This window comes from Schistocerca piceifrons, chromosome 3 (assembly GCF_021461385.2).
Source record: "Schistocerca piceifrons isolate TAMUIC-IGC-003096 chromosome 3, iqSchPice1.1, whole genome shotgun sequence".
Classification (NCBI taxonomy): domain Eukaryota; kingdom Metazoa; phylum Arthropoda; class Insecta; order Orthoptera; family Acrididae; genus Schistocerca; species Schistocerca piceifrons.
In genome coordinates this window covers 201977455-201992363 of record NC_060140.1, presented here as the reverse complement: position 1 = coordinate 201992363, position 14909 = coordinate 201977455, and the positions used below count along the sequence as shown (strand labels likewise).

The 14909-nt window shown below is 43.8% G+C and overlaps 1 protein-coding gene across 2 annotated transcripts in view; it reads right to left on the bottom strand.

Annotated features, from left to right (window-relative positions):
- LOC124789578 (luciferin sulfotransferase) overlaps positions 1-14909 on the bottom strand; it is a 73007-nt gene that overhangs the window by 33249 nt on the left and 24849 nt on the right. For both annotated transcript variants that reach the window (XM_047256983.1, XM_047256984.1), the window contains exon 2: positions 5695-5891. In XM_047256983.1, coding sequence (XP_047112939.1) covers positions 5695-5891 — 197 coding nt within the window. The remainder of the gene's footprint in view (positions 1-5694; positions 5892-14909) is intronic.

Sequence of the window (14909 nt, the reverse complement as noted above, 5' to 3'; positions counted from 1 at the left end):
TATCTGCGAACAAGAAAAAAAACGAACATAAAGACTTACTTTTCCAAACGTAGACGAGAAGAAACAGCATTCCTCCATTTACACAAGTATAGACCTAAGTTCACAATTGTAGTGCTAAGCAAAGTGATGGTAACGTAGAGCGCACACTTCGATTTTAGATCGCGTGCATTATGAGATTGCAAGAGTTGAGAGTTTGTTGCTATTATAGTTTTTAAATAAATTAAATGACGCGTGTTCTTCTCAAACTGCATGACACATGTAACTCTCAAATGATGCATTTCTCAAAATGTCAGTTTGCTGGCGTTACGCTAAAGCGATGTACTAAGCAAGCATGTGAACAATTTTTTCTTGTTCTCGGATGGCGTAACTAAGGACCACGTGTCAATTTCAGTTCTTTATTCATAGTTTTTTTTTCTTTTCTTCTAGTACTCTTCCATTTGTTCCCTACGTTTTTCCTTCGTTTATTCTGACTGCTACAGAAGAGTCTTTTTCCCCTCTTCTTTCTTGGAATCCCTCTATATTAAATAGTTTTTCCCTAAACACTTCTCTGCAACTTGTTTATTTATCTTTCATATTATTTATTCTAAATTAGTGTTTTCGTCATAACTCCATCTTATCGTCGACGTTCTAGATCACAAATAAATGGAGATCTTTTTCGCTAGTCTACAGTCTTGCATTCGATTTAACAGTCCAAAGGATACCAATATTGTTTTTCTCATTACTTCCGATATGTTATCCGTGTATGGATAAATTGCATCGTTACCTCGTAATTTTGAACCTTCCATGGTTTTTCGTGTGCCTACTATTTGCTTAATGACTCATCTTTGTAGTATTTCAAATTTATCTAATTCTAGTTTTTAATGTCAGATATTCGCTCGAGGATACACATTTTGGGTTCAGTACTCTATTGCAATGCCTTATTTGTGCATTTTTAGCCGAGCGGTCTAAGGCGCTGCAGTTGTGGATTGTGCGGCTGGTCCCGGCGGAGTTTCGAGTCCTCCCTCGGGCATGGGTGTGTGTGTTTGTCCTTAGGATAATTTAGGTTAAGTAGTGTGTAAGCTTAGGGACTGATGACCTTAGCAGTTAAGTCCCATAAGATTTCACACACATTTGCATTTTTGGACAGGTAATTTTCGTTGTTTTAGTTATACCATATAACACCTTTTTCCAAACCATTTTCTTGGGTTATCTCCGTAAGAGACCGAAAATTTTTAACCTTTCCCTTAGCCCATTACTTTTTTTCAGAAATTTCGGTGCATTTTTAAAATTAGTCCTATTTCTTTTTCTTTTTTGTTTTATTTTATTTATTTATTTATTTTTGCGGAAATATTTAAGCCGATCCTAATGGCTCTTTCTTTCGAAAACATTAATTTGTATTACTGCAGATGTCACATTTTCTGAATGTGTAGCAAAGTCATCCGCAAATGCGAGGCAGTTTATTCCAATATTTTTGTTTCCCCTTCCCAGTCTTATATTCACTCAGTTTTTCATTTCTATTTTAAATCTAGACATGTGTGATATGTTATAATTGGGCTGTCAACATGTTCAGTTGAGAGGAGGCGACAGTAACAAACTATAATGCCCCAGAGTCGAACACTGAGTCCACACCACACTTTGAGACGGATGGTCGCTCGTAGTCTCGTACACCGTTCAGCTCCGCCTAATGTGATCATAACACTTCGGTTCATCTACATCTACATTTGTGCTCCGCAAGCCACCCAACGGTGTGTGGCGGAGGGCACTTTACCTGCCAGTGTCATTACCTCCCTTTCCTGTTCCAGTCGCGTATGGTTCGCGGGAAGAACGACTGCCAGAAAGCCTCCGTGCGCGCTCGAATCTCTCTAATTTTACATTCGTGATCTCCTCGGGAGGTATAAGTAGGGGGAAGCAATATATTCGATACCTCATCCAGAAACGCTCCCTCTCGAAACCTGGACAGCAAGCTACACCGCAATGCAGAGCGCCGCTCTTGCAGAGTCTGCCACTTGAGTTTGCTAAACATCTCCGTAACGCTATCACGCTTACCAGATAACCCTCTGACGAAACGCACCGCTTTTCTTTGGATCTCCTCTATCTCCTCTGTCAACCGGACCTGACACCGATCCCTCACTGATGAGCAATACTCAAGTATAGGTCGAACGAGTGTTTTGTAAGCCACCTCCTTTGTTGATGGACTACATTTTCTAAGGACTCTCCCAATGAATCTCAACCTGGTACCCGCCTTACGAGCAACTAATTTTATATGATCATTCCACTTCAAATCGTTCCGCACGCACACTCCCAGATATTTTACAGAAGTAACTGCTACCAGTGTTTGTTCCGCTATCATATAATCATACAAGAAAGGATCGTTCTGTCTATGTATTCGCAACACATTACATCGGTTGCGTGACGCTCTATTTACGTCCAGCGTAAATTGTCGCATTTTCGAGTAGTGGACGGCAGACGCTTGACAATGATAATAATGATGTTGGTGGTTGTGATTGGCGATCCCGTTCGGAAAGTGACTGCCCAGCGCACCGCAGCAGAGGGGAGTTACACACGACACGGACAGCGCGGGCACGGGCAGTCTGCAGGAAGCGGGCGCTCGGGCCGTGACCTGGCGACCTTCCGCGGGGAGGTCGATACTGAGCTAGTGTGTGTGTGCGTGTGTGTGTGTGTGTGTGCGTGTGTGTGTCTGGCGGCCGGCGACGGCCGTGCTGACGGCCGGGCCGACGCTTTTGGGCAGCGGAGGCCATGTGGGCGGGGGTCACCCGCTGACGCGCGGCTCGCAGCACAGTGTCTCACATTCCGCTGTGACTCAAAATCACGAGCGGACAGGACAGCCACTTCCCGTAACACACTGACGTCACTGCATCGAGCTTGTATTGGTAGTGGGCACTGACAATTACTCAACCACACGAGACAACACACTGGTATCGTGTAGAGGTCATTTCACACTGGCTGCACATCACATCACTTCATGTCACCGTCAGGCTGTATTCACACTTTCCGCCACGTCACGTCATTACACATAGCCCAGTACTAAATGGCGAAAGTGAATTTTACGTTACAGTCCGTGATACAAAAGGTCGGAGTATAGTATCAGAACTGCACTACTGGCCATTAACATTGCTACACCAAGAAGAAATGCAGATGATAATCGGGTATTCATTGGACAAATATATTATACTAGAACTGACATGTACCCACATTTTACGCAATTTGGGTCCATAGATCCTGAGAAATCAGTACCCAGAACAACCACCTCTGGCCGTAATAACGGCCTTGATACGTCTGGGCATTGAGCCAAACAGAGCTTGGATGGCGTGTACAGGTACAGCTGCCCATGCAGCTTCAACACAATACCACAGTTCATCAAGAGTAGTGACTGGCGTATTGTGACGAGCCGGTTGCTCGGCCACTATTGACCAGATGTTCTCAACTGGTGAGAGATCTGCAGAATGTGCTGGCCATGGCAGCAATCGAACATTTTCTGTGTCCAGAAAGGCCCGTACAAGACCTGCAACATGTGGTCGTGCGTTATCCTGCTGAAATGTAGGGTTTCGCAGGGATCGAATGAAGGGTAGAACCACGGGTCGTAACACATCTGAAATGTAACGTCCACTGTTCAAAGTGCCGTCAATGCGAAAAGAGGGGACCGAGACGTGTAACCAATGGCGCCCCATACCATCACGCCGGGTGATACGCCAGTATGGCGATGACGAATACACGCTTCCAATGTGCGTTCACCGCGATGTCACCGTCATGATGCTGTAAACAGAGCCTGGATTCATCCGAAAAAATGACGTTTTGCCATTCGTGCACCTAGGTTCGTCGTTGAGTACACCATCGCAGGCGCTCTTGTCTGTGATGCAGCGTCAAGGATAACTGCAGCCATGGTCTCCTAGCTGATAGTCCATGCTGCTGCAAACGTAGTCGAACTGTTCGTGCAGATGGTTGTTGTCTTGCAAACGGCCCCATCTGTTGAATCAGGGATCGAGACGTGGCTGCACGATCCGTTACAGCCATGCGGATAAGATGCCTTTCATCTCGGCTGCTAGTGATACGAGGCAGTTGGGATCCAGCACGGCGTTCCGTATTACCCTCCTGAACCCACAGATTCCATATTCTTCTAACAGTCATTGGATATCGACAAACGCGAGCAGCAATGTCGCGAAACGATAAACCGCAATCGCGATGGGCTACAATCCGACCTTTATCAAAGTCGGAAACGTGACGGTACGCATGTCTCCTCCTTATACGAGGCATCAAAACAACGTTTCACCAGGCAACGCCGGTCAACTGCTGTTTGTGTATGAGAAATCGGTTGAAAACTTTCCTCATGTCAGCAGGTTGTAGGTGTCGCCACCGGCGCCAACCTTGTGTGAATGTTCTGAAAAGCTAATCATTTGCATATCACGGCATCTTCTTCCTGTCGGTTAAATTTCGCGTCTGTAGCACATCGTCTTCGTGGTGTAGCAATTTTAGTGGCCAGTAGTGTAACATCGAAAAGCTTATTATTCGTATGTGTGGTGTCTGTTCTTTCGGACACCACGTGAAATCGACAGCTGTGATACTTATTACGTAAACTGAGGGTGAAGGGGGAGAAAGAAAAGGAAACGGAAGTAATTGATGATATCAGCTGCATCGGGACTTTGTGAGGAATCAGCGTCGACGAGTGAAAACTTTCCTCCAGACCAGAAGACGAACCCAGGACTCCTGCTTACTTGGCAGTGGCGTTAGGTTGGAATGTGAGTCGACCCAGGAGCGTGCCGAGATAGTCCACGCATTTGAGATAAAAACTTTGTATGGCTGATGACTGTCATTTTATGTACTACAAATGCACTGTTGCTACAATAAATCTTGAGTGAACTGAAAATCTCTAAAAGGGTGTACCAATTTTTCTCCGGCAGTTTTTTGTATCTTTGATACTAGATTAGATTAAATTAATACTAGTTCCATGGTTCATGAATACGATATTTCGTAATGATGTGGAACGAGCCAAATTTTCCAATACATGACATAATTAAGTTAATTTAACAACATAATTAAGTTAATATAACAACTTTTTTATTTTTTTATTTATTTTTTTTTGAATTTATATATAAAAATTATCTATGGAGTAGAAGGAGTTGTCATTCACAAATTCATTTAATTTCTTCTTAAATACTTGTTGGTTTTCTGTCAGACTTTTGATACTATTTGGTAAGTGACTAACGAATTTAGTGGCAGTATAATTCACCCCTTTCTGTGCCAAAGTTAGATTTAATCTTGAACAGTGAAGATCATCCTTTCTCCTAGTATTGGAGTTATGCACACTGCTATTACTTTTGAATTGGGTTTTGTTGTTAATAACAAATTTCATAAGAGAGTATATATACTGAGAAGCTACTGTGAATATCACTAGATCCTTAAATAAATGTCTGCAGGATGATCTTGGGTGGACTCCAGCTATTATTCTGATTACACGATTTTGTGCAATAAATACTTCATTCCTCAGTGATGAATTACCCCAAAATATGATGCCATATGCAAGCAATGAGTGAAAATAGGCGTAGTAAGCTAATTTACTAAGATGTTTATCACCAAAATTTGCAATGACCCTTATTGCATAAGTAGCTGAACTCAAACGTTTCAGCAGATCATAGCTATATGGTTGCAGTCCTTTCACCTTCAGAAATTATATAGAAGATGGTGGTAAATGTGACGCACCTGTGCGTGGGTAGGAGACTAGCCAGACGTCGTCCGGGTAGACGGTGAGGTCGAGGATGCGGTCGGCCAGCTCTTTGAACTCTGGAGGCAGCAGCACGCGGCCCGGGTTCACCTCCAGCAGGCAGTCTGGAACGCCGAACAGCGCGTCCAGCCGCCGGCCCACATCGCCATCCAGTCGGCGGAACTCCAGCTGTGGCCTGCAACATCCCGTCCCGTAGTCACAATTAGCTAATGAAGTATAAAAAATGTAAGATTGGTAAGGAATGGTCATATAGAAACTGTAATGCCACTTCCTCGGACGAGAAATAAAAATCAAAAACTAGCTCCCAATACCCCAAAGATTTCCCCCAAGTCCCAAATTCCCAGAAGAGTGAATAAGCGAACGAAGTTCCATTTATCACTATTATTAGGACAATAACAAGTAATTAAATCAGGAATCTAAGACTTGACAATTTAGTAATCTGCGAAAGAAAGATTAAATTTCAGTAAAATTAAAATGAAAATCATAATAAATTGCAAAATTAGCGTAAATTAACATTCGCAAAGTAGAACCAACGATCCCAAAGAATACTCCGTGTGAGTACTCTTTGGGAATCGTGAGTAATGACTAAGTATAATTCAATGCATTGTTACTACGTTACGAGAGTTAGCCGAACCAGGTCATATATTTGAATGCTCGTACATGTGGGCGCGCTTAGATTGTTTTTGAGATTGAATAATTGCGATCTATTATGACGCAGTAATACGATCTTCTGACTTCAAAAATCACAGCATTAGAATTTGAACGGAGGACTTTTACCTACTAGAATAAAGTGAACTTTTAACTAGATAATTGAACTAAACATTACTTAGACAGTGATTTAGGCAACGAACACTGACAGACAATTTTCATTCATAATAGCCAGTGGTTTATGGAACTTCAGTGATAGGTCCGAAGCATATAATTTAAATCCCCCCAACACCTGGGAAAGTTTTCTTCTCAAGGCTCGGTTAGGAAGTGACTGATATTGTGCAATAAAACACCCTCTCGTGCCAAGAGGTGCATTTGTGATTTAAAACTCTATCAAATTATTGATATGAAACTCCCGAGTAATAATTACGCGCAGCGATAATATTTGACTGTAGCGCTCGGCGCTTGTGTAGAATCTTTGACTCAAATAACAAGCCCACTGTTGCGATTTCTTAGATACTTGAAATTACGACCAGCTAGTAGGGAATTTGTAGTGGATGTGACTGTATTGGTTTTATTATTAATATTTCATCATTAATCAGTTAAACATCGATTACGAACGATTAATTACGATTCTTGGCGAAGTAAATATCTCACGCACGTCGACATTTCGGTTCAGCACTGTTATTTTGTGTAGCGTCGTCTTCGTAACTTGATAACGATCTCAACACTCTACCGACTGTCGCCGAGTTTTACCCGAGGCCAAGTACAAATCAAACCAAATCATCACGAAGAGGAGGCGTTATAAAACGAAGTTTAATTCCTGTGGTAAACGTACAAGGACGGATTTACCGAGGATCTCAGACTTTTAGGGTCACCCTGCCTCGGTAGCCAAACTCACGCGACGACTCTTGGACATATAATCGCCAGCTTCCATTTCCCCACCGGTGCCTGCAAGCTACATTGCTCCCTTATCAGCGCATGTGTCCGTTTTCTTCGTGGACTAGGCCGACCTCCCATGCGTGTGGCCCCACGCCTAAAAGATTTCTACGGTCAATCACTGCACTTTCAATGACGTTCAGATCAATTATTGGTTAACGAGGTGGACTGCAGTATCGCGCAACCTTCATCAGCCTTACCTTCCGCCATCAGTTCGACCTACATGGTATCTTAGTCGCCTGTGGAAGCTTCCTCACTCATCAGTGATTACTAGCCTTTGGTTTGATGCACATTCCCTTATGGTCCACCTGTCATCCATCGGTGACACCCATCGACTGACCTCCGTCGGTGTACGTGATGTCTGGACACTGGGACGGCGAACAATCGCCTGTTCCTCCATGCCCCTCCATCCATCGTCGAACCGTACGCTTTCATTCGCCTGGAGCATGTGTGGTTCCCTGTAGCCGAGACTCATGCGATAGGCTGCGTCAAAGTATAGACGGTAGCCTACCTTTGCGGATAAGGGGTCAAATCGCGGCTCGGTCTTTGGAGCCTCCTAGAGAATACACATGCGGTGATTTAACGACGTCCACGCTTCCGGACCTAATTCGCCAGTTACCTCCGTGGCGTTTTGCGCGGTCTCCCCACTCAGCTGGCATGGGCCTAGCGCGGTTGGCCTTACTGATGTCGGTAACACCCTCTCGCATTACTCCAAGTCCCTGGCGGGCGCAGCGCCTTGCTACAGCATTTGTTTTCCGTTTCCCCTCTCCCACACGATGGAATTTCATGACTACAAGTTTGTATCTCCTCCCTTGACCGTCGCTTCTTGTCGACTTCTGGTTAGTTGATTCTGCCCACTCCAGCCTCCGCTCCATCATCGAGCCAGAGGCCACCTGCCGGCCGTAGTGGCCGAGCGGTTCTAGGCGCTTCAGTCTGGAACCGCGCGACCGCTACGGTCGCAGGTTCGAATCCTGCTTCGGACATGGATGTGTGTGATGTCCTTAGGTTAGTTAGATTTAAGTTCTAGGGGACTGATGACCTCAGAAGTTAAGTCCCATAGTGCTCAGAGCCATTTGAACCATTTTTTTGGAGGCGCCCCGTACGTGCTCATCTCCCATTGTCCCCACCTTCCCCCGCTTACAAAAACCGGTCAGTTTTCCCCATTTGCATGTTCTCACGTTAGCTGCTGATGTTGTATTGTTTTGGAAATAGTTTAAGGAAAAAAGGTCGCTAACGCACGACCATGTTGTGGAGTTCAGCTGCGAGGTAGGCGGTTCGAATCCTGGTGTTGAAAGAAATTTTCACCACCTGTTTATGGCCGGCAAAAGGAGGAAAGGTTGATGTGCGAAGTTCCTGTTCACCGGTCTTTGCGCCAATGTCATGGACTATATTCCAGACCTCTTTCCAGCGACCCTGTGGTGAGGGCATGTGACACTGTTGATGGTCCGTCCGTCCGTCCGCTAAGATCAGCATTTCTTCTGGAACTATTCGAGAGGAGGAGGCTACGTCCCAGCCGTTCCAGCACCGAATTTCGCCCTCTGCCGCCTGTCATCATCATCATACAACACAGCCACCTCGTACACATATAATTCCTGGACCGCGTCTGGTTGCTCGTTTTCGTAGCACGCAAAGAGGTTTCCTCTAGCCACCTCGTACACATATAATTCCTGGACCGCGTCTGTTTGCTCGTTTTCGTAGCACGCAAAGAGGTTTCCTCTAGTCTAGAGCTAATGGGCTGGTGTTACCCTTATCCCCCTAAATGAGTAGCGGTACAAGACTGCCCCCATGACGGCTGGTATCTTCCAACATTGCAGAGAAACTGCTGAGAGTCTTCATTGCGAGCACCACTTTACAGAAGCGTTTTGAGCAGGAAACGGCCATTTGAAATGCCAGCATTCCGCTCCTGATCCTCACTGGATGAAAAGCCTACAGATTAAATAATGTGGTGGAGCCGTGACGTCGAGGAGTCGACCAACAACCCTTGATGGGTTGACATAGCAATTCATGGGGTCAACTTCATGTTTTAAAGTGGTTACTGCTTCGTAAGTCTGAGTTAGTGGTCCTTGATGGCCAACGAGGTTACGTTTCCGGTACTAAAAGCTTACAAAGTAGAGTTGTGCTCCATCAAAATTACAGTTCACAAGTTTTCGTACGCTACATAAATGACGTAGTAAATGGTAGGATTACCGGTGGTGTTGGCAAGATTAATAGGGAAAGAAACTTAAATGAAAGTACAAGAGAGAAAATGAGAGCCGACGACTTCTTCTTGATTTTTTGTTTCTTTAGTTGTTTGTTTCGCACATAATTAGAGCCGTACTTCATTCAGGATTAGTCCATTGTGTATTTTATATCCTTACATAACATAAACTGGATTTTGCAAGTAATAAAAATTAGTTGATCTCCTGTCTTCTCTGCTTTTATGCAAACAAAGCAATTACTTTTGATGCAAGTACAATTTACATGCAGAAACATAAAAAAGATATATTAATTAATGTTGTTATTTCGTACTCAACAGAACTTTCATCATGATCAAAGGCAAGAGTTTACTGTTCTTATTGATAAACGCGAATGTTGTTTATGAATAACAGTAACATGTTTTATATTAGTTTGACCAAGTATTGAAGCGATGTCTGATATATTTCTGTTTTGCTGTTTTTTTAATTTTACCTTTTTTTAGGAATTTGCCATTTCTAACGCTATATGATGAATCTGTATTGTTTTCTTTATTTTTGTAACAACATCCCTCTGTTTCACGTTACAAAGCAACCATTTTCGAATAAAACTTGAATTAAACATTGACAGTTTCAGCTTTTCTATTAACACTCGTTATTCTTAAGTAACAGACACGAGGATAGCAATATAGAACAAAAATGTTATGTAGGTTACTCAGTCCTTTATGTATCCTCACTCGGGTTTGTAGATAGTTCACCGCTTCCAGTCTTTAGGGGAATATAGTATGACACTGATCGCATACGTTAAGAAAGCGAACGTTATGAGACAACGCCCGATACGTCTGCAAACACACCTAATGAACAGATAATGCGGGTAAGACCTTAACTGACCAAAGCTACCGGGCAAACTACCGTAGTCTGCGCTTACTTATGGTAGTGTACGGTAGTCTACTGTAGTTTTACCACTCTTCTGTAAAGCACTTGAAAGGGCGTTTCCATGCGCAGGCGCCGAATTCTGCTGAGGTTAGTTCCTGATTTTCCTGGAGTGTGTTGCGGATTAGTGAGGGAGGACTCTTTTGCTAAAAACAGATCTCAGAGCAGAGCATGGAGCCATTAGCTAGCTGGAGGTGGCATTGGATAAAAGTGACGGACTTGGCTAGGATTAGTTCGTACCAATAAATTTCATTTGTTCCCGTGCAACGTTAAGTGTGGTTTTTCTGTGTGACTCTTCCCTACTGACTTTGAACTGTATTCCTGTTCTGCTGTTGTGGTGATTATCGGCAAGAGTTACTAGTCAATAGCCGGAGGCGATGCATTGAATCATTAGCGGTGAACATATTCCACTCCAGTGGCCGGAAGTTTCCATGAAAGTAGTCAGATAGACTATGTGATATAAAGTATCCGGACACCCCAAAAAACATGTTTTTCTTATTAGGTGCATTATGCTGCCACCTACTGCCAGGTACTCCATATCAGCGACCTCGGTAGTAATTAGACATAGTGAGAGAGCAGAATGGGGGCCTCCGCGGAACTCACGGACTTCGAACGTGGTTTGGGTGTCACTTGTGTCATTCGTCTGTACGCGAGATTTCCACACTCATAAACATCCCTAGGTCCACTGTTTACGATGTAATAGTGTAGTGGAAACGTGAAGGGACACGTACAGCACAAAAGCGTGCAGGCCGACCTCGTCTGTTGACTGACAGAGACCGCCGACAGTTGAAGAAGGTCGTAACGTGTAGTAGACAGACATCTATCTTAATCATCACTGAAGAATTCCAAACTGCTTCAGGATCCACTGCAAGTACTATGTCAGTTAGGCGGGAGGTGAGAAAACTTGGATTTCATGGTCGAGCGGCTGCTCATAAGCCACACATCACACCGGTAAACGCCAAACGACGCTTCGCTTGGTGTAAGGAGCGTAAACATTGGGCGGTTGAACAGTGTAAAAACGTTGTGTGGAGTGACGAATCACGGTACATAATGTGGCAATTCGATGACAAGGTGTGAGTATGGTGAACGCCCGGTGAACGTCATCTGCCAGCTTGTGTAGTGCCAAGAGTAAAATTCGGAGTCGGTGGTGTTATGGTGTGGTCGTGCTTTTCATGGAAGGGGCTTGCACCCCTTGTTGTTTTGATTGGCACTATCACAGCACAGGCCTAAATCGATGTTTTGGGCACCTTCCTGCTTCCCAATGTTGAAGAGCAATCCGGGGATGGGGATTGCATCCTTCAACACGATCTAGCACCTGTTCATAACGCACAGAGTCCTCACCTGAATCCTATAGAACGCCTTTGGGATGTTTTGGAACGCCGTCTTGGTACCAGGCCTCATCTACCGACATCGATATTTCTCCTCAGTGCAGCACTCCGTGAAGAATGGGCTGTTTTCCCCCCAAGATACCTTCCAGCACCTGATTGAAATTATGCCCGCGAGAGTGGATGCTGTCATCAAGGCTAAGGGTGGGCCAACACCATATTGAATTCCAGCATTACCGATGGAGGACGGCATGAACTTGTAAGTCATTTTCAGCCAGGTGTCCGGATGCTTTTGATCACATAGTGTAGCTATAGGGCTTTTAATGGTTGATATTAGAGTTGTGAAAAGTTTAACACTGTCTCGCGGGTCAAAGCGAGGTCAAAACTAACAGTATGTCGGGAGGAAGGGAACCAGAAGCATATTCAACTAGAAAATGAGAGTGTATTGTGTTTCCCCAGTGTGCTGAACAGTTACCAGTTTGGTTTACATCTAGAAAAGACTGCGAATTATACCAGTACTACAGACGCTATTACGGACAGCGAGTGTTAACAGTTATTGTGTGTACTAAAAGACTGATCTGTGAACGGAGCGCCATAATTAATCTATTTAATGTGTTGGCTAAAATTACAACATTTAAAAGTGAAAGTTAGGAGAGCTACATTCGCCTGTGAAATAAATCGTTGATCGGTCATACATTGTTGAACGTACACAAACCTGCCATTGCATATTATGCCGGCATATTCCAGTCCTTTGTCTTCTCTAAAATAGTTGTGAAGTTTAACTATGAGAGTTCCATGGCTAGATGACACGTCTGAACTTCGGTGGGAATTTATTTGGTGTTTCCTTTTTCTTCACAAATTAATTTGTATTGACAAATACATCTTGTCCTGTTCCCGTGAATTATCAAACATTTGCAACGTGACGTGCCATCAGACACTTTCTGCAACTGGGCAGCGTCCAGGTGACGCAAGAAAACATTTCAGCGGTTCATCTCGGTTGTCAGACACTGTTTTGTAAATCAGTGAGTATAATTTCATTGCAGGCGCAATACAAAGAACAGTAAAACTCAAATCAATTGACCAAAAGAGTTTTAATATATTTTCTTTTCGGATCAGCTTAAAATCTTCAAAAAATGGTTCAAATGGCTCTGAGCACTATGGGACTCAACTGCTGAGGTCATTAGTCCCCTAGAACTTAGAACTAGTTAAACCTAACTAACCTAAGGACATCACAAACATCCATGCCCGAGGCAGGATTCGAACCTGCGACCGTAGCGGTCTTGCGGTTCCAGACTGCAGCGCCTTTAACCGCACGGCCACTTCGGCCGGCTGCTTCAAATCTTCCCACTAATGAAAATTGTTATCGCGCGGTTTACGTGAATTGTGAAAACATACGCACTAAACTGCAAAATAGCGCACTGAACTGCTGACACATGTATCTGACTTTATAATTGTGGAGTTGTTTATTTCTCCAACACCGTTCATTTGCAATAGCTCAGATTCACTTTCATTCAATGAAAACATGGTTAAAGCCATTCAGTTCCACAGAATATGACAGAAGTTTCATAACAGACACTTTGCGGTACTGTCTCTTTGAGTTTTAAATCTTATACAGAAGTGATTCATCAGCATTGCCTCCGACCTCATCGTTCTGTGATGAAGTGTTGACGTGTAACATCTTGTGCTTTCTCACGACGGTAGCAATCGAACAGTCGATCATCGTCGTAGGCTGCACGGTACGAGTCAAACTTTCCGTCTCGCGGTGGGCAGTGGTCATAATGTTTTGACTCGTCAGTGTAAGTCCAAGGGGGCAGTGAAGAGACGTTTCTGCGAGCACAGAAGAACAGAAAGAATATGCCTTATGGATAATTACCTGGTTGCAAATGAGAAAAAGTGCTAAGGACGGAGCATAATCCACTAGCAATATAGTGTTACAATCAGTTAAGTTTTGAAATTGTTCACTACTACGCTTTGCGAGATAAAACGAATTATTCTTCAATTAAGCAAGGTATTTACGGCGCTACGGCATTGATCTCGCTGTTTTCGCGACGCAGTTCCCTGGGAACGACATCGTAACACGAGCCTCGCGATCCATTACGGCGACGTTGCGACACATTACCACTAAACATGAAGGTGTACAAGCGTTGCTGCTTATGCAGTGGCACGACACGGCAGCAGAGTCTCCACCAACTCTAATGCTTGCTCTGACATAATTTTGCAGATTAACGTGGTCTTTGAAGAAGACATGGAATCCGATTCTCGCACGAATAATAATTCATGCAGTCATTGACCAACTAAATTGATTTTCACTACGCAGTTTCATTACGCTAACCTGTTTCGTGTTTCTTCTATAAGCCAGCATAAGTGAGCGGACTCGAAAATGCCTGGATAACAGTATTACAATTCATCCCTAAAAACGTACTTTTCGAAAATAAATTCACTTCTTTCAATAATACTCGTATAAAATATACTCGTCAGAATGCATCTTTTCAGTCATTTTGCGTTTGCCAGCTTTGTACAGCTAAATTACATGTATATTTTTACCGCGCGTAGTGGCCGATCGGTTTAAGGCGCGGTGTCATGGATCGCGCGCGCCTCCCGCCGGTGGTTCGAGTCCTCCCTCGGGCACGGGTGTGTGTGTTTGTCCTTAGGATAATTTAGGTTAAGTTGTGTGTAAGCTTAGGGACTGATGACCTTAGCTGTTAAGTCCCATAAGATTTCACACACATTTGAACATTTTTAAATATCCTTTTCTATTTTCCGGGAACTTTCATTGCTTTCAATATTGGCATCTTAATGTCTGGTACATATAGCATACTTTCTTCTACGTCATGGATCGTTTCACAATTTGGTGACACTGACAAGGCGGAGAGCCGATCCATTCGCCATATTCTGTTCCTACGCTCTAGGTCCTTCATAACGAACAATAGACCTTGGCGACTTCTGGCAGTTTTTCTGAGGACCCAAACGAAATTACGAAGTGATTTCATAGCCAAGTCTACGAACAATTCTTTTATCAACGTTTGAGAAGAAAAGACACCGTTTTAATGCTCACGCAGTTCTGCGTACCAATGAAACCAAATATAAAAGCTACAAATACGCTGCGGTGATAAAAGTCTTGGGATAGCGGTATTTACATATACATATGGCGGTAGTATCGCGTGCACAAGGTATAAA